Source organism: Buteo buteo, chromosome Z (genome assembly GCF_964188355.1).
Source record: "Buteo buteo chromosome Z, bButBut1.hap1.1, whole genome shotgun sequence".
Classification (NCBI taxonomy): Eukaryota; Metazoa; Chordata; class Aves; order Accipitriformes; family Accipitridae; genus Buteo; species Buteo buteo.
In genome coordinates, this window is record NC_134204.1 from 35,383,236 (window position 1) to 35,402,478 (window position 19,243).

General features: G+C 38.1%; 1 protein-coding gene across 15 annotated transcripts in view; it reads right to left on the reverse strand.

The window, feature by feature from the left end:
- Window positions 1-19,243, reverse strand: part of MPDZ (multiple PDZ domain crumbs cell polarity complex component) — a 100,439-nt gene that overhangs the window by 23,947 nt on the left and 57,249 nt on the right. For 8 of the 15 annotated variants that reach the window (XM_075021265.1, XM_075021272.1, XM_075021271.1 and 5 more), the window contains 6 exons: window positions 18,183-18,381; window positions 15,264-15,305; window positions 10,712-10,816; window positions 9,814-9,909; window positions 9,149-9,326; window positions 6,929-7,039 (listed from right to left, as the gene is read on the reverse strand). In XM_075021265.1, the coding sequence (XP_074877366.1) occupies window positions 6,929-7,039; window positions 9,149-9,326; window positions 9,814-9,909; window positions 10,712-10,816; window positions 15,264-15,305; window positions 18,183-18,381 (731 nt within the window). The remainder of the gene's footprint in view (window positions 1-6,928; window positions 7,040-9,148; window positions 9,327-9,813; window positions 9,910-10,711; window positions 10,817-15,263; window positions 15,306-18,182; window positions 18,382-19,243) is intronic. The other 7 variants (XM_075021275.1, XM_075021270.1, XM_075021278.1 and 4 more) reach the window with 5 other exon arrangements.

The following is a 19,243-nucleotide window of genomic DNA, read 5'->3' on the forward strand; positions in this document are numbered from 1 at the left end:
TTCAAAAATGCCAAGAGAAAAAAGACAGTAACTGGCATATTAACTGAAAGGACAATTTAAAACCAAAATGAAACAGATGATATTTAAGAAATCCACAGTAACTGGACTTTCTTAGTCTTATTTACTGATTTTCTGTAAGCTGCACAGGGGAGATCAAATAAAGGAGGATACAGATTAAATCACAAAGGAGACAAATACTTGTGGTCTTGATGTATGTGGTCTATTCATATTCACAAAAAGTTAAAAAGCATAAACACATGATTACGGCAATATAATTGTTGAACGCCCAAATCCATAATCTGGCAAGCTTCCATTCAAGTCAGTTTCCCTGAGGAATATTGACTCTGATCAGGGATTTGGCTAAGTGTTTGTAATTTACATATTTACAAATGTAATTTACATTTTTCAGAGTAAACACGCCGGCAAGAAATGGATTTCTGAATGTCATCACTCTGAAGCTTATGCATGCCCAAGAGACTTTGATACTTGCCAGATCAACTGTTGATGTAAACAACAAAAACTTCAGATGAAAACCAAGTATTTTTCCAACACTAGGATTTTCAGGTGTTGCCCTAGCTTCATAGCCCTGTTCTCATCATTTCAGCTTTCATTACCTCCATTATCAAAATCTGAACACAGTATCTCAGATGGTGTCTCTGGGTGCCAAAACACTGAGACAGTTTCTTCATCACAGGCAACAGTGAAATGGGTAACAACATACACCTTGGAAGACTTCAGTTTGCTTTAAACTGAAGGTGCTGAAAAAACTAGGAAGTTACCAATTTAGTCATACTGAGATTTAAGGAAGGTCTCACCTCTCAGGGAGAATGAATTACCTTCATTCTCTGTATACTCCAAAGATTTGAAGAAAACACAAATGCCCTATTTCAGTTCTCTCGTTCTGTTTCTGCTTGAAAAAGATTTTCTTTTCATTCAGGAACTTGTTCGAGGAGCTTAACTAACAAGTCATTAAATGCCAAAAGTTTGGGAAGTTTTAATATGGCAATCAAGCCAGTAATTTTCATAAAAAATGCATATAAATCCTATATGATTTTTTTCTATCATTATATCAGTCACATTGATCTGTGCTTCAAATCTAAGACAATGCCATCCTACTGAGATGATACCTTGCATCACTAAATTTCATGTAGAAATCACTTACAGTTTATGCAAATTATACTCTAAAACATGCTAATAGTTACAGGGCAGACATAAACCTCAACTGAAGCAGTAAAACTCTAGTAAAGACATTGTTACCCATCAGAATCAGAGTAGGGTGGAAACACTACTTAATAACATTCAAAGTGATTTTTCAAAATCAAAAATTCATGTATGCACCTTGGAGAAAAAATGGTGACAGACCTCTACCTCAAGGAGGGGTGAAGGGGAGAGTAGTTCCAGAAACATTGATTTTTCAGAGTGCATCCTAGGGTTTTAACTGGAAAGCTACATAATATACTGAAAAAATGAGGAAATACAGTGTGAGAGCAGACCAGATCAGCAGACCTTACAGTAGTCTCCATGTTTTAAAACCAAAATTAACATATCACTTTAGTGGTACTCCTGGTAAATGACAGTGTCCAAGATCTTTGCAAAATTAAAGAAAACATGACCAAAAAAAAGAACAAAAAATTGCTGTCAAGGACCTCTGGAAGATCTATAAGGTGTGGATGTACGGCTACATCCTGACAGATTAGCACTTATGAACTGCAGCCACCATAATCTGACTGACAAAAAAATGCTTCTTTCTGTACCTCTGCACGCATACTTAAGTCTGAACAAGTCTGATGTTTAAGGAAATGCTGAAATGAAAGTAAAAGCAATGCTCCTTTGTAAGAAGGATAAAAAGAGTGTTACAATGCCATTTGGGTGGAGGGGACTATGTCGGGCGTCCAGAACTCAGCCTGCCACACATGCATCCCCAGCAGCAGAAGCTGGGCCCTGCAGTTTACACACACATAAGACTTTTGCTCCCTGAATCGGGCCACACACAAAAAACGTAAAATGCTTTAACTCATGAAATACTTTCAGTGTGCCATGGCACAGTATTTCATTTAAAATGCAAAGCATTAGACAGTGCATGAACCCATTTGGCTACCAAGGTCACTCCGATCACAGCCAAGCAAATATTAAAAATGGCAGCAAGTTTGGTGCAGTATCACTTTCAACAAAGGAGGCACACATGGAGGAAGAAGCAGAACTCCAGAAGGTATCACAGGCCATGTCCAAACATACAGCACACATATGGTAGGACCCACTCACTGGAATCAAGACAAACCTTGAACGGTGTGGGAGCAAAAGGGTTAGTTGGGGAACAACGGAAGGTAACCCTAATTGGATTCGATACCTCCTATAGTAACAGAAAACAGCAATCCATACGTTACAGCACTTTTGTCAATACACAACATTATTAATGAGTAACTCATTTTTAGTTACGGATTCATTTCACTAACAGCAGCAACTTTATTAACTCCACTTATAAATGGACAAAAGTATTTAAGGGGCTATTAAGGACCCTGTTTCAGCAAAGTTTCTTACTGTACATGAACCTTAGTTCAGCAGAAGTGGACAGAGATGACAAAAGGCCATTCTTGTCTCAGTGTTAAAAAAAGAATTATGCAGGAACTGCTAAAACATTAGGTTTTCTCTAAAAAGATGTGTAATTTTTTTCATCAATACTTTTGAAAATATAGAAAATACAAGCCATCATTTATATTACACTTCTACTCGCTTTCCTTAAAACTGTAACAAACACAAAGACAGATTTCAAAAACACACATGCAATTATACACCACATATCATAAATTTTCATTGCACTTTCAATATATTTGACAGCACGGGGAAACAGACAAAGGGCACAATCACTCCCAAGATGTATAACCAGCTAGAAATTATTTTATTAAATCAGAAATGCATGCACACAAGAATTAATCCTTTATTTATCATTGTGTTAGAGCTTAACTCTGTTCGCAATATGAATAACATGCAGTAAGCACTAAGCACACAAAAAAAAAAGAATGTAACTTCTTTCATATTTCCAAAGATGTCAGCATCCTGTTCATGGTGCATTAGAAGAATTTTCAAGAAGCAGAGGGAAAATATTTTTAGCATCATAAAACAAAAGCTGCCAATGTTTTTTTTTCATGCAAAAAGAAAGAAGAGATATCAAAGTTGGAAAGCCCTAACCACATAAAAAGAAAATTAATTACATAGCAGCAAAACACCTCTCGCTGATGAGAGAGTTACACTCAGGAGGGTATTTAACATATAACATGGGGACTGATTTTGTAATTAAGAACCTACTCCTTTGGTAGTTGTGATTACATCAGATTCAGTGGTTATGATTAATAGAGCTGGCATTTTTTAACTTCTTCAAAACTGTTCTGTGTGCATGCGTGTCTGTGTCTTTTTAATTCACTGCACAGATTTTCCACTCTCATCAGCACAGTATTTTACCCAAGTTGGTATAAAAGAATTTAAATGCAGAGAGACACCAATGGCAAAGAAGCACACACATAATGTTTGGTGAGTCAAAAGCAGACAGTGTGTCATCATCCAACCTTGTTAGTGTTGAACTGAGAAGAATCAGCAAATGGGTTAGTGCTGCTGAAGACAGCTGGCCTGCAGAAAAGACTGTTCTGCAGGAAAAGCAAGGAAGGGTTCTAAAAGGAAAATGTTAATAGAAACTAAGCAAAAACATTTTTAAATTAATCCTTTTTGACTTACGAAGCAAAACATTTATTAAGCTATTTGTGCTAACCAAACAAGGTCCACTTCCTCCACTTTGCTACAGACATGTGAAGGTAAGTAAAACTGTATCTGCCCTGTGTTTGTATCAGCTATGTTTAGCAGAGCATAGAGGAAAAGCACTGATCCTCATACCTGTTCTAGCCTACAAAGTGCATGAAGTGCAGAATTCAGCAGGATGAACAACTGAAAATTTACTTGCTGATATATTGGTACAATTTTGTCCAAGCATCTCAGTAGATGGGATACTCTTACACATTAGTTAATTATAAAATTGTGGATTTCTGGATTAGAATAAACACAATTCTTTGTAATAATGCAGTAGGTTTAGTTTTATTTTGAAAACCACAGACTAATTCTCATAATTTGATTTACCTCTTGTGGTAACACATTTACTGTGTACTTCACAAAAGAGAAGGTTTAGTAATATTAGGCATCTCTAAACAGACTTCATATCTAATAATAACTTTTACAGATCACTTTATATGTGTGTGCATGTATACTTTAATGAAACTAAATTCTCTGGTATTCTCCTTAAATAACACGAGGTACGTCCTTATTATTATTTGACACAAAAGGAGTTTTCATATTTAGACAAAATTAAAGGATGTAATTTGACCATTTATATTCTTTATGCAGTTTCTGTACTGTACTCTATTTTGAGATCAGAACCTGTTTAATAAAGAGGAAACAGCTCTGATTTTGCATAGTATGTTGGAAATACTTTTCAATGTATACTTAAAAGTAATTTCTACACTAGGTGTATCCATCTGGCAACTGCCTTAATGTCTTAGGGCTCTAAGTTTAACACTGGTGGAAAATAAGAAATATAGTAAGTGGAAAAGAATGTGAAAGGCTTGCAGCATCAACTGGTACTTTTATATCACAGTAATTTAATCCAGATATATGTTAAAAATTTTCTTAAAGCATTTTGGTTTTTTAATGCTCCTGAAAATAGAAAATGCATCCCTAAACATTTATTTGCAAGTATCATTTTGCAAAACAAAAAGTAACGTAATTTGGTAAGACAACATGTGTCTTGGTTCTACAGTATCTTCAGCAATGAGAAAGTAGAGCTGTGCATGAATGCAGTTTCTTCAATTATGAGTCACTCAAAGTCCACTGGCAGTTTCCCTATAGTACAACAAGATTTTCTGTTTACACATGTGATTCACCTTTGAATTTGTCTTTCATAAAGAGAAATTTGGGAAAAGTAATTTGCCTGTGTAATGATCCTATTACACTTTAACAATTACATTTGTCATCTGCATAAAATTTTAAATTGTATCTTGATGAAATTTTAGCTAACTAGAATAAGCATCACAAACATTTTGTACATAGTGAAATCAGTAATATAAAATAATAAAAATAATAAAAATCAGGAATATAGTGTAACAGTGAAATCCTAGTAAAAGAGAAAACAAAAGATCAGCCACAGTAATTCAAAATCTTGCCTTTTGTATTTTGCCATGATGGCATAGCACCTAAAATACTACTGCCAGCTCAAATTCTAATTCATGCAAAAGCATTGTATTAATATGGCCTGATCACTGTGGTAAAATATGGGGCATTTGAATTTGCCTAAATAGTTCTGTTTAGCATGCCTTCTTGCACAGTCTAGGACCACAAGAAGCAAATACTAAAATAAAGGGTATTTTTCCTTTTACTCATTTTTTTCAAAACAAAACCTAAAATAACAGGATTTACTTTACCTTTTTTTTTTTTATTTGGTTTTTTTCAACTAACTTGTGTTCAGCATTTTATTAGTGTGCCCAGGATGCTAAGTTATCAGAAACTAGCTAGCATTTCATATTGCACAATGCTGTAACCCTACAAATTATCTGGGACTATAACCATGGTGATAGATTAATTCTTACTCAGAGATACCCAGAGTAGTATCAGCATGAAACACAGATCTGATGGATAACTGCTTGCTAGCGAAACTATCAACTAGCTTTTCACAGGGCATTTGCATTGTTTGGGCTATTCTGGAGTACACTGAGGATCTCTTTAACTACTACAGCAGCCTGAATGAAAAAAACAAAGGGGAAGAAATTGACTCAGCAACATGTCAGTTGAAACTGACTGCCTTGCTAAATACATAGCTGTGTGCAGGCAGCTAGCTATCTGGGTGACTGCACATGAATGAAGGCAGGAAATTCCTTTATAAGATCTTATTATAAAGTACAGATGCAAGTTTCAAAAGATGAAGACAATAAATATAATGTCATTTACAAAGATCACAATGCAACGCATGTGTACAGTAAGAGCATTTGCAATGTTCCTGCTTACAGAAAAATGAGTTTGTCCATAAACAGTCAAGAAATAACCAACAAGCTTAATAATCCGAAAATAAAGAGAACAAAGAACTACAATTAAAAATAGCAAAGGAGCATTCTCTAAATACAAGTTGTGATAAAGTAATGGCATCATTCCCACCCCAAACTGGCCTAAACATTCAGCAGTGGCAATTTTGTTCACATCACAGCAAATGCAAAAGCCTTACTTTAGTAGCTTGAGTATCAATAACCAACATTCAATAGAGCTTTTTCATGCAACTTTACCTTAGATGACTGACGATAAAATGGGTTAGTAGTTTTCTGCCCACAGGGAGCAGAAGCTGAAGAAGGGCTATAAAGAGACTCTGGCTGGGGAACAAGAGTTATGAGACAACTAGTAAATAAACATGCAGCTTACACAGACTCTACAATGAGGAAGTTTAGTTTCTAATGATGCAAACAACTTATATTAAAGCTCAGTAGCTTTTGTCTGCAATGTCCATGCAGCTTAGTGACGGAAAACTTCCGTGTACTTCTAGGTCCTTTCATTAATGTCCAATGAATTTTTTAACAGGTGCCGTATTTCTGCATGCGCTCCTCAGACATGCTGTCAATCTCTAAGAGCTGGTTTTAGTTAGACTCCTACTCTGCCCCCCAACAAATTATCTTTCTTGAGGCTTTTCAAAATAGTTTGAGGACGGCGTGCTGGAGGGTAATTCCAAATCCAAATCGATTTCATTCTAAATGGAAATAATACTTAAATCAAATCTTTGTTCCTAAAATAGCTGAGATGGAACTTTCAGGATTAAGATTAAATATCCCATTCCCAAACACCACCACCTTGAACATTTGTTTCATCTATTACTATGTATTACATCTCTTTTCACATTCTTTATGCTTACCCTTGGTCTGCTTATAATGCTCTGTACCATAAAGACTACAGGATTGCCTGCCTTCCGTATGGCTTCCACAGCTTGTTCGTGGCTGGCATCTCTGAGGTCAATTCCATCCACCTGTAATTGGAAGGCCTCATCTTAACATTGCAAGAAGCTACAAGAATGATGAGTCAGCTTTGGGGTTTGGTTAGGGAACTTTGACTAAAACCTAAGCCCAAACCTCTGTTACTGGTGGAAAGGTTTCTACCAAGTTGGCCTGAGGTCCCTCACACACAAGTTTGAGATTTCCAAGAGCACTGAAAGGACATCAAATAAATATTCTCCATGCTTTTTAAAAACAGTTTTTTCAACATTCTTGGTTCAGGCTGCATAGGTTTTCCCACAGGCAACGTAACAGAAGGGGTATGATAACAAGAAGATATAAGGTAATCTGAAGAGAGTGGTAGTGTTTGCCAAATACCGCTTCCTGCAAACCTATCTCAGAATAACCCACCTCCCAGGACTTTATGAGATTTACAAACTGAAACTTGTTAGGTGCTGGAAGGTCTTTCATTATGGGGTATTATGTCAGTACAGTGTACTTTTTTCCTTTTTTTTTTTTTTTCTTGTTAGAAAGCAAGATAAGACCAATTTTAGCTACTAGATGCTTTCCCCAGAAGTTAAATTTTTAGGTCAGAGCTGAAAATCTTTCTCTCTTCTAGAAGAAAGCATTTACAAAGGATGGCTAAGGACAAATTTTTGCCTGCTTCTCTTCATGCTTTTGGATGTACTGGTGTGTAAAACAGTTTGTCTTGTGATCCAGGTAAGAACCATGTTATGGTGAGGTTAGCATCAGTAAAGCATTCTCACAATGACCATAATAAAAGCTAGAAGCTAACACAGAAAGGTTATTTGTTAGTGGCAACTCTTGCACACAGTTATGCAATGAGGACTACCCCCTACCTTTTTAATTGTCTAACTCTACCTTAAACTTAACCATCCAATGTAAATAAAGAGAGAACAAAAACAATCTGAGAGAGGTAACTCTACAACTATGAGGAACTGAACAATAACACTAAGGGTCTCTGACTCCCCATGTCTGAAATACTGTATGCACTAGCAGACAGAAAACCTAGATACACCACAACTTGAGAAACTGAAATAATCCATTCAGAAACAGTCACATTAACACACCACTAGTTAATTTCACTCATGCACTCCAACTTCTGCAAGCATCACTGTCAGAGACAATTCCTGCATTCATAAAAATCCAGGTATTCAAATATAATGCATGTTTTTTAACTGTGGCCGTCAAGCAAAATTCCACCTCCCAAGCTGTTATACACTGGAAACTCTTCCACCTTGCTGTAGAAAGTGCTTTAAGGTATTAATTCAAGATCCTTCACATAGATCTTGTAGCAGACAGTAAACTGCAGTTTAAGTATCACCATGTAAAGCAAGCCCAGTCTGATCCAGGGGAGAATCACCATCTCCATCACCCTGCTTACTATGTCTTACTGATGGACAGTCAGCTAAAGACATCCAGCAGGGCGAAGAAGAATGCAGTTCCTAATGGCCTGACACTGGAAACAGGGTAATGTCTAACTTATTGATAATCATCACAGGAAAGACACATTCCTTTCAGTATGTTCATTCTTCAATATCTTTAAGTGAGAAAGCACAAGTGGCTGCATGAGCACAGGACTGGCTAAGCAGAAGACAAATCTAGATAAATTCCTCCCTCCAACATCAGTGACCACCCTATCCTCTGTATCAAATCCAGCTTTCTTCATGTCAGCAGGAAAAAAATTTTGTCTCCCTTAATTCCTGCAAAAGATGTACAAGAATGATGTGATCTGAGTGAGATTTAAGAGGGAAATAAGCTTGGCATTTATTTGCATGATTTGCTGTTCACTGGCCATTTCTGTTGCTATCCAATCTCCAAAGGTAAAACCTTTTAGCTTCACAAAACTTAAGCATTTTCCCACACATGCTGGCTTTAAAACAGGCAGGTAGAACTGCTGGCTTTGTAGACCCCTGCTCACACAGTCAGTCATCTATGCTTTAGGTTGTATATTCAACTTAAAGCTGTCTGCACACAAACATCAGCAGATGGTACTACACTCTGTATGGCTGAAGTGGTGCCAGCTGGAGCAATTACACAGCTGTCAGCCCAGGACCACACATCCATCTCAGCGGCTCCTGAGATGCTGGGGATATTGCAAGCAAAAGGCACTCGGCTGGTACCTCCACGATCCGATCTCCGGTTTTCAGCGTTCCATTTTTGCCAGCTGGGCTGTCCTCCAGGATGTGCTTGATAAAGATCCCTCTCATTACTTCTCCATTACTCAGGCGGCTCCCCATCCCTCGTCCTCCAACAATGCTGATCCCCAGTGACTTGCTAGGCTCTCTCCAGAGTTCAACCCTGTTGTGACAAAACAAGGACCAAAATAAATGAAAACCTGTTGTGATTATGACAATGCAGCACACTGAAGACACCTCAATTTGCACAATGGTTTAAAAACATTCAGGAATAACTCCTCCTTGGAAAGTTCTGTCTTTCAGTGGGAGTTACCTACCCAGTTGCTCAGAAAGTCTGTAATTGTGTCTACTGTTGTTCACTTTATTTTGGATTCTAATCAAAACTTTGAATCCTTCTCTTCATCTCTTCTTACTGTCTCCCAAAGAGTCAGCCTATAGAGATAAATTACTAAAGCAACTAAGAAACTGCTAGATTGCAGGGATTTAGCCCCATAGCAGTAAAAACCAACAGTGAATTACTCCTGCAATGCACAATATACTTAAGTGCAGCAATTCTGTTGTTTTCTTATTCTTCCTAAAATACATTACAGGTTTCAAAACTTTTTAATTTCAGATGAGATTTTATACTGTGCAACTAGATCTGCACTTACTTTCTGGGCTGGTTCCAGTTACTGAAAGCTGCATTTTGAAGATCACTTTCTTCTCCTTCCCCCTCTTCACGTTCTGGAAGCTCTGGAAGTTCCCTGCTGATGAACAGGAACATGCAATTCATTTTTAAAGAACCCACATAATCACTAGATTTCACTGCAAAATTTCATGTATTGGATCACCCTGCCAGCATTAGAGTTCGTACACAGGGTCTGTATAATGAACTTCTTTTTCAGATGTCCTTTAGAATACATATTGCATTTGGGGATTCTCTGTCTACTTGTCTCCACAATTAAGTTGCTATCAACTGACAACCACAGAATAAAAGACTTTGCATTTTGGAACTAGAACCAAATTAAAGCTGAAGGTAATTATTTATTGTTTCCAAAATGGAAGAAATTACAACAGCAGCACTGACTGCTTTTGGAGATTAATTTTCAATAACAAAAATTATTAGTCACTTTGAATATTTTGGCCTATAACTGTAATGAATTTTTGAGACTCAAAGAAAAGGACAGCATAATTCATTCCTTCCAGTATATGTCTGGAAAGACCATCAGTCCCAAATTCTCATGTTGGAACCACTGAGTATTTGTGGCAATACATAAATCAAATTACACGGTATTCAAGAGAAGTTTAGGATGAGGCAGTATTCAATCTCCTTTTTGGGTAGATCAAACACCTAAAAAACAGCCTTGTAAAAATATCAGAAAAATTTGCTAGCTGAAGCAGACATTGTATTCTGAACAGCTTTTTATTGTAATGGCTTCTGGTTTAATGAAAATCATCCATCTTTCAGCTCTTCTAAAATAAAACTTATCTTCCTGAACTGTGCAAAGTGCATGGAAAGAGTCATATCTGAGAGCCCTATAGGAGAAAACAGTAAGTCTTTTAACTCACCTGACAGTATGTGAAGGAAAAAGATCAAATGGCACAGCTCCCTCTGTCTGTTGTCCCAAACTGGCCCTGTACTCGTCTAAATTTTCTGCTGGCACATACGTAATACTGCAACAAAATGGGACATGATTAAAGTAGCATGAGGACTGCTGGTCCTGCCTTTGGTGGGTGTGAGGAAAGGATATGAGGAAGCCACTTGACTTCAAAGTCACAATGCTGGTATGTTGGGAATAAGGAGTTAGATGAATCCTTCGTGACCTTGCAACAAATGTGCATTTATGGTCAAACTAGGTAGCTGAATAGCACATAATGTTCTGAGGGCTGGCCACTCCATTTTAAGTAAATGGTGCTTGAACAGCGACAAGTGTGTAATAGAGACAATCTAGCTTCAGTCAAAACAGAGATTTCTCGTGCAAAGACAAACTGAGGGATCTGTGAGGTGTGAACCACCATTACCAACCTAAATGCTGGCTGAAAATGCTTCTGGAAGTTGGCCTGCAGGAGGTTTTCTGCTTTCCTTGTCAGTCTTGTATCTATTTTAGGTTTCTATGCTTTTGGTGAAAAATAATGCATGGGTTTGGATGTACAAATGTGCTATAGCATACCACCTATGTCGCAGGGATCAATCCCCTGCTCAACTCCTTCCTCCATTCCTTCATGCACTTCCAGCCAGCTTCAGACAGTCAGACAGTCATGTTTCACCAGCCAAATGACATCCAGTCTCCTGAAGCCCTGGTGTAACCCAATCATGTTTGAATGCCAGAAACAGAAATGGCCCAATAGACAGGAAGGGGGAAACAAAGAGATGGAAAAAGGATTAAGGCATGAAGAATATTTCTTAAAAAACCTCCCTCCACAGGCAACAGGACACTATGATCTAAACAGGGCTATTTAGATGGCCCTCCTTTAACGATGCTTTGTCTTCTTAAAAACCTTTAGTTGTTCAATAAGCAGCTAACAGATCCAAGTCTGCCAAGAAGTAAGGCTGATGGAAAAAGAACACAAAAAAAATGGCTGTCCTCCAATGCCTCACATGGTTAAAAGAAATATGAATGTATTTCCCCACAGAACAGACAGAGGAAGAAAAAATAATCTTGAGCACTTCACGAGGACGTGTAAACTGCTGAGGAGAGACTCCTTCAGCTCTAAGTCTCTCACTTACTTGGAGTCCTCTTTTGTCTGTCACTCCCCATCTGCCACTGATTCCCCCTCTCATTGGTTTTCTGCTGAATAGACAAAGCAGCAGAAGGCAGAGCAAAAAAACTTTTACGACTAATGCTGTCTGTCCAAACCACTCTACCAATATTATCAGAAGGACCATCTTTATTTGTCTTCTTTGTGCCAAGCATGTTCCCTAGCTCCTCTCACATCTACCATATCTAGAAAAGTCCAGAAAATGGTCGTTAAGGAGGTGGCTAGGGTGCTGAACAGGAGGAACTCTCCAGTTCTTTTAACAGAAATTTCTAAATTATCTATATTATCACCAGCTTTTTCTTTTCCTTAAATCTCCTTTCTCTTCTCCTTTGGCCTTTTTCAAACAACAAGTGTCACGTGCTTGACACAAAGTGTTTTCATTTTGAAGTGCTGGGGAGTTAACATACACTAGGGAAAAAACACTCAGCAGAATGTCACTGACTTTCATTTCTCTTCCCTGAAGGCATTTCAGCACTGGAAACAAGCAAGACATGCAGCAGTTATTCTGCAAAGCCCTAGCAGTGAAACAGAGAGTAGCAAGAGGGAAAAGAGTTTTTGAAAATAATCACTACTACTTCTCAGCCATTTCCAACTCCAAATGCACTGAACCATAGCGAAGTGCTAGTATTATGGTCACAAAACTCTCGCAGGGCGAATGCTGCTGCAGAAACACCATGCAGTAAGCCCATACTATTACCTTGCCTCTACAAAAGCTATGAGATGTGTAAGCTGCATTTCAATGAAAGAAAATGTATCATTCATCCAGTTACATTCATCAGTTTTACCCCAATCAAATTCATCAATTTTCACCCTACAAAAATAAGTAGGAAACAATGTATTTTCCCTTGAAAGACAGCTGCAGTAAGGAAACCAGAATTGCAAGAAAAACTTCTGCTGGCTAGAAGGCTTGGACAATCTCCTTTATGCTAAATTGCATCTGGAAGCTATTGTTCAAAGAATTGAAAGGAGAATGGCTGGCTCCTAAAAAGGAACAGATATGCCCAGATTCAGCCTGGATCTAGACAGTTAACTGTGATCACTGATAGAGTGTCCAGCATCCTTCAACTCTTGTCCAGTCCTTTTGCACAAGGAGCACCTGGCAAACAACTTTGCAGGGTCCCAAGGTCCATGAGTAGTAGTAGTCCTTACCTCATACTTTTGTGCCACATTCAGCGTTGAGATCAGATAAGGGGGAGACAAACCACATACACCCCAACTTCTGGTATACTCTGTTGTTTTTCATTATATGAATGAGTAACTGACATTGTGCTGGGATATTCAAAAGGTACAGCTCAAAGAGTGCTCTCAAACTGCCTTATATGCTACCCACAAACACCTCCCAAAAGCTCTCTTAAGTAGGTAAGCTTCCCTTTCTGTGTACAGCACAGGAACTGAGAAGAAAAGAGGTTCAACCCACCATTTTTAAAAATGTGTCTAAAATTGAGCAACTGAATTACCTAATTGATCTCCACAGATGGAGTCAAATTTAGATAGTATCACTGGGAGCAGTTACATTTTAGCTCTTTGGAAAATTACATTATTTCTATTCTAGTGCTTAACTACAGTTCTAATTGCCTAATTTTAAGCACTCAAAGGAACATTCAGTATGTCTTTAACTGTTCATTCTTATCTACAACTAAACTTTAATAATGCTTCAGCTACTTCATAAATATAAACCAGAACACTTACTTGCATTTTGCAAAAAATACCAGAGAGAAGAAAACTAAATTACATGGATCAAATGCATGAAAAGGTGTATTCTGTGTAGGAGTTCACCTGTTTGCTGCTTATCATTTCCAAAGTTCAGTTAACTGCAAAGGTTTCCCCAGCTGCTCTTATTAGCTAAGCTGTATTACTGATGTGGCTTTCCTCCTCCTCTCTCCCCTCTGCATCTTATTATTGAAAAGTTATACAAAAAATCTAGCTCTGCTGTGAATTAAGAGTTTTAGGAAATATGTATATCAGAAAGTCATCTTTGCTAAGTGGCTGTCTGTCCTGCTCCTGCCTTCTGACACACGGCAAGGTCAGATTGTACTAAAGATCTTGGACTTAGTATCTGCCAAGAATTTTTTCCCTGTTTTGTACTTCCTGGGCAGACACCCCACAGTTACCAAATCCATCACTTTCTGGATTGCTACTGTAGCTAATTTCTTGGAGGTCACAGTGAGGTCTGAAGACATCCAGCATCATCCTGAACAGCTCAGTGTGTGACTGAGATGATGAGGGGCCCAGAACAAGAAGTGTGTTGGGCTCCTCTGGTCACTCTGTTGACTCTTGTGCTGTAAACTGGAAATAAAAATCCACCCAGGCAACTGAATAGTTTACCTGCAAAAGGGACTGATCATTGTCTTAATATGGTCACAGGGAAGAGAGTAAGAGAAGCAAGTGCCAGGTAATAGGGATGAAGACACGGAAGACAGGAAACAAGTAAATGACTGCTCTACTCTTGTATTGCATTTCTTATCTGCGAGAGAAGTTAAAGTTCAACAATTTCAAGGGAAAGTATATGCAGGGTTTAATCAATTCCTCTCTTTCATAGCTGTACAGCTTGAAGAAGAGTATGTTCTGGTTTCCTTTCTTGAGAGCTACAGCCACCCTTCTCCCCCCAGAGATATGTACTAGCAATGAAAGCAGTGACAATGGAAACACCAAAGGGTGCACATATGAAAATATCTTGTAAACACAACACTGCATGCAGTACAGAGGAACATTTATCACATGCTTGACTGAACAGCCACAGGAAACCTTGAAACACCAACAAACCAAATAACAAAGTATGGAAAATGTTCAGGACAAATTACTGTCATTAACACATAAGGTCTAATTTGAACCTTTTTATACATGAAGGAAGTAAAATATAAGTGCCACAGAAAATATGACACTGAGATTAATCCAGATATCAGTACATTGTACTCATGCCAATTTGAGCAGTGAATCCTGTAAACACACATACATACACGCGCGCACGCACATGTGCTCTGAACATGTCTGGGGTGGCCATCAGAGATGAAATTTAAAAATATTACCAATATTTTTTTTAGAATACAGGTGTTTTCATTCCAGTCTTAGGAAGTATGCTCCAATCTTCAAGTTTAAAGCCTTTTTTTTAATATATACACATACATATACATATACACGCACACACTCTCTCACAGCTTTTTTTAAAAATATATATATACACGTCCACATGTGCAGCTGCATGCGCATGCACGCACACACACACACACAAAGAGAGAGAGAATATGTACCTATATCTGGATATATCCCTGACATTACTATGGATGTCATAAAAGCATGGAATGATTTTACAGACAGGTTGCAACATAGAGCCATAATGAGTTTCTGAATCGCCAATACTCACACATAACAGAGGGCCTGATCATCAGCAGGTGCTGGAGAAGATCTAGAATGTGAAGCATACGATGCAGCATCTTTTTACAATAGTGTTAACAAATGTCAATGTCTCATGCTGAATGTGAGAGGCATACTTATGTAGTTAAAACTATGACCTCCTTTTTTTTTAACTTCTTCTTTATATTTTCTTTTCTTTTTTTCTCCCATTCCACCTCCACTTCATCTACAACTCCCCCAGAAAGCATCTGCTTGTTATTATTGTCTATAGCAGTGATCATTAACAAGCATGGAAAATGGAATTGCAATCTATCTTTTATTTCTTGATCAGGAATTCATCCCCACACTTTAGACAGGTGAATTCTGATTCAGCTTTGTAATTATCTGACAGATGTTACAAGCAGCTGCTGCTGAGCACAAAACCCTGGCTATTACTACAGAAATATAAGAGCTCCTGGCAAGGTGGAGCGAGAAGTGAAACAGAACACATTCTGGTAAGGCCACACATCTGGTTTTCCACTCACAGAGAAGAAAAGCATTAAATACCCAAGTCTGAAACTCAGACTGCTGGTTCTTGAACTATTCAAAATAAAATGTCCTTTAATAAAACAAAATAAAGCCTTTATGTGGCAAGTAAGAACAGCTTGATGTTTTCTCAGCAAATAATGTTCGCCACTGAAATACAGCTTTGAAATTAAAATATTTCTGCTTAATCACTTTGTAGGGGCACCTGCTACCCAGAAAATCTCACTTTAAAAGTTAATGTGCCAACTTTACAGCCCTGTATGGATAAAGAGGAATGAAATCTAGATGGCCACACCTGAGTGCTTGTGCACCGTTGTTTCCCAAGGAAGACACCAAAGAGATTCAACTTGCTTATTTGAAATGCTGGCCCTTAAATCACAAATCCTGCATGGTGGTGCACCACATTAGCTCTGAAAAGACATCTATATAGCTGTGTATCCCTCTCAGCAAACAGGAAGAACTATCACAAGATAATGCTCCATATCTCCAAATTTCTGATTTGGGACATTACCCACATGTTTGTATCATAATATTTTTCTGGGATCCTGTACTGCTCCTGAAAGTACAAATTACAGAAAAGTTTAATTATGCTCAATAGTCTTGTATCAAAACTATGTAGGCTCAAAAATATTGTCCTTATTCTTGCAAGAGTCCTTTAGAAGCTACCAAAGGATTTGGTCTTTCAGTTCTTTGAAGTGCAGAAGCTGGCTTCACTTTAAACCCTTATCATGAGAGTGCACCAAAGAACATAAATATAAAATTAAAGACAAAAATCCTAAGTAAGAATATGAATAGCAACTACCCCATTTCTATGAGATCTTTCAGAAAGGGGATGCACTTTTCTCTTTAAAGTCTGAATATTCACGTCTAAGACAAGATTTTTATATTTCCAACATATCTGCAAAAGACTAAGACTACAAAACAAAACTTACAGTCACACAGAGTAAAATGCAGCAGCTATAAAAGGATAAGCACAAATAATGTACACACGTGTGTTTGATCACGTAACTACTGCACTAATAAAAGACTCCTCACAGAAGAATGGTGCTGCATCATTTGTGTATCTAAGCAGACATACACACACATGCATGCACACATACCAACTGATTTCAGTCGTGGCAGTCGGAATTACAATACAGTTTGAAAGCCTACAATAATAATCAACGTCACATTTTATCAACACTGACTCATATTCATGACAGCACTGACAATAATGTAATTCATTATATAAGGATATCTTATTTTTTAAACAAGCTTGCTTTAAATCACAATCCTAAATGCATGACAGCTATGGGGCAGACAATTACACTTACCACCCACAGTGAAGATACTTTGCCTACCTGTTCCCGAAATGCCAAGTCTCTTCAAAGCTAGAATACTTCTGGCAAAGAAAGGAGTGCCCTGCAGTCCATTTTGAACTGACAGAAACCACACAGTTAGCCGCAGCCTCACTGAGGCTGAACTGATCCCTTTCAAGGCCACCCTCTTAAATAAGTAGAGGCTTCTATTACCAACAGCTCCATTAATCCCATTTGCAGATCTGCCCCAAACCATGTTACCATGCGTTTGAGAAAAATAGCTACTAGAAGTGTCTAGAGCACCTTCCACAAGTTCAGGAACAGCCTCACTTCTCAATGGTGCATGTGGGCAAAGTTAACTCCACAACCACGACGACTAGAAATTGTACTTTAAGGGAAAGTTAAAATTCTGTAAGTTGCATGAACTTGAGAAGAAACCTCCTCATCAACCAAGCAGATTTTTCAAAACTTGTATTAATTACTGCAAGTTTAATGAAGTACTCCCAAGAGCAGGTATTTATGCACTACAACAACAGCTCCTTTGTACGTACTAATAAAAACTTGGAAGTGATTTCACAAAACAGACTGTTTCTGCTGTTTGTCACAGATACACTGAAAATGTTTTAAGTATTACTTTTCTGCATTAACATCATGCGCCATACTTTCTGTCTAGCAGTCAAAATCAAAATCCACTACAAAGATCTCCATCAAATGAAACCACTTGTGCAATGGCCAGGACAGTCCACCTTTGAGAAACACAAACACCTTGAGCAAATCCTTACTTTCTTTAGAAGAGTCACACTATGAATGCAAAACTCCGACTAATCCTATTCCTTCAATAAAACCAGACAGGGCAGTAATGATGATGATTACTAATGACAGTATTAACTTTTCTAAGAATATCCTAAGCCTCTCACACAAGTGATTTTATCTTTCAAACCCATGAAGCTGTAATCTGAAGGTGAATTATCCACCTGAAGCTGTAACTTAAAGGTAAATTCATGTTGTGAAAACAAACAGAATTTTCATTTAGAATACTTGCATAAATACCCAAACTTTGACAGTTAGCCTTTTCCTACTACAATTCATCATTTAGCTTTACCTACTTTATATCTGGTCCAATGAGTGAATGCCTCCTTAGCATAGCCCGGGCTTGTGCATTGGTTAAGTTAGTGGTTGACTCTTCATTAATGGACAGGATGCAGTCCCCCACACCAATCCGTCCATCACGACTTATGGAGCCTCCATGAATGATGCTGCGGACAATCATTCCTGAGCCATCTTTATTGGAACTTACTGTCATCCCTATGGTGAAAAACACATTAAACAGTTAATTACATCTTTGAGCCCCAACTCTGAGTGCCAAGAAAAAGAAATGTGACCTCAGGCAGGGAAGGTAAAAGCCAGTCAGCTGACCTGCCAATGTCAGCAAGCCTATAAAAACATTGCTCTTATTCTCCCTTGCATTTCCTTCTTTCCAATAGGAGACAGCAGTTACAAATCACAATCACAGTATCTTTACCTTGTGTCATTTCACATACCAGGCTCAACATAAAAAGACAGTGGAAAATTTAAGCAGAAAATGCACAAAAAAGGTAATGAAATCGCTTCTAAAACAGTCAAATTTACCACCATAGTTCACTGAGTTTATACATCATATTTCAGTTTAGTTTATGATGGTTCTCTGTGGAAAGGAGGTGAAATGATTAAACAGTTAATTAGGAGCACAGGGCCAATACAACCACACACTTATTTTCAACAGAAAGCCTGAATCAGATCCCACTGAGATAGTGGTTGCCTTCCTGCTCTCCTAGGTGGGCCACTACTTAGGCCCAGAAGAGCATCCTGACTTCTGAGAGAGCCTGCGCACTACTGACAGATACAGGACACTACGTGAGTTACACCACAATCCCACCTGTGGCACAGCAGGACACTACTTCTCAATGTTTATACACACCATTTAACTCTACTTTCTTTTCAGTAACAGGAAATGAGACAGAGATGCTCTTCCCATTCCTCCCACCCACCAGTCCACCCAGTGGACTTCCACTACCTTAATACTGCCAAACTCATTTTTATTCTTTTTTTGTGCACTAACATGGAAGCTTTCCTTTACTAACAAGATGAAGCTACTGAAGTAAGAGTGCCTTATGGAGGAATACCTATT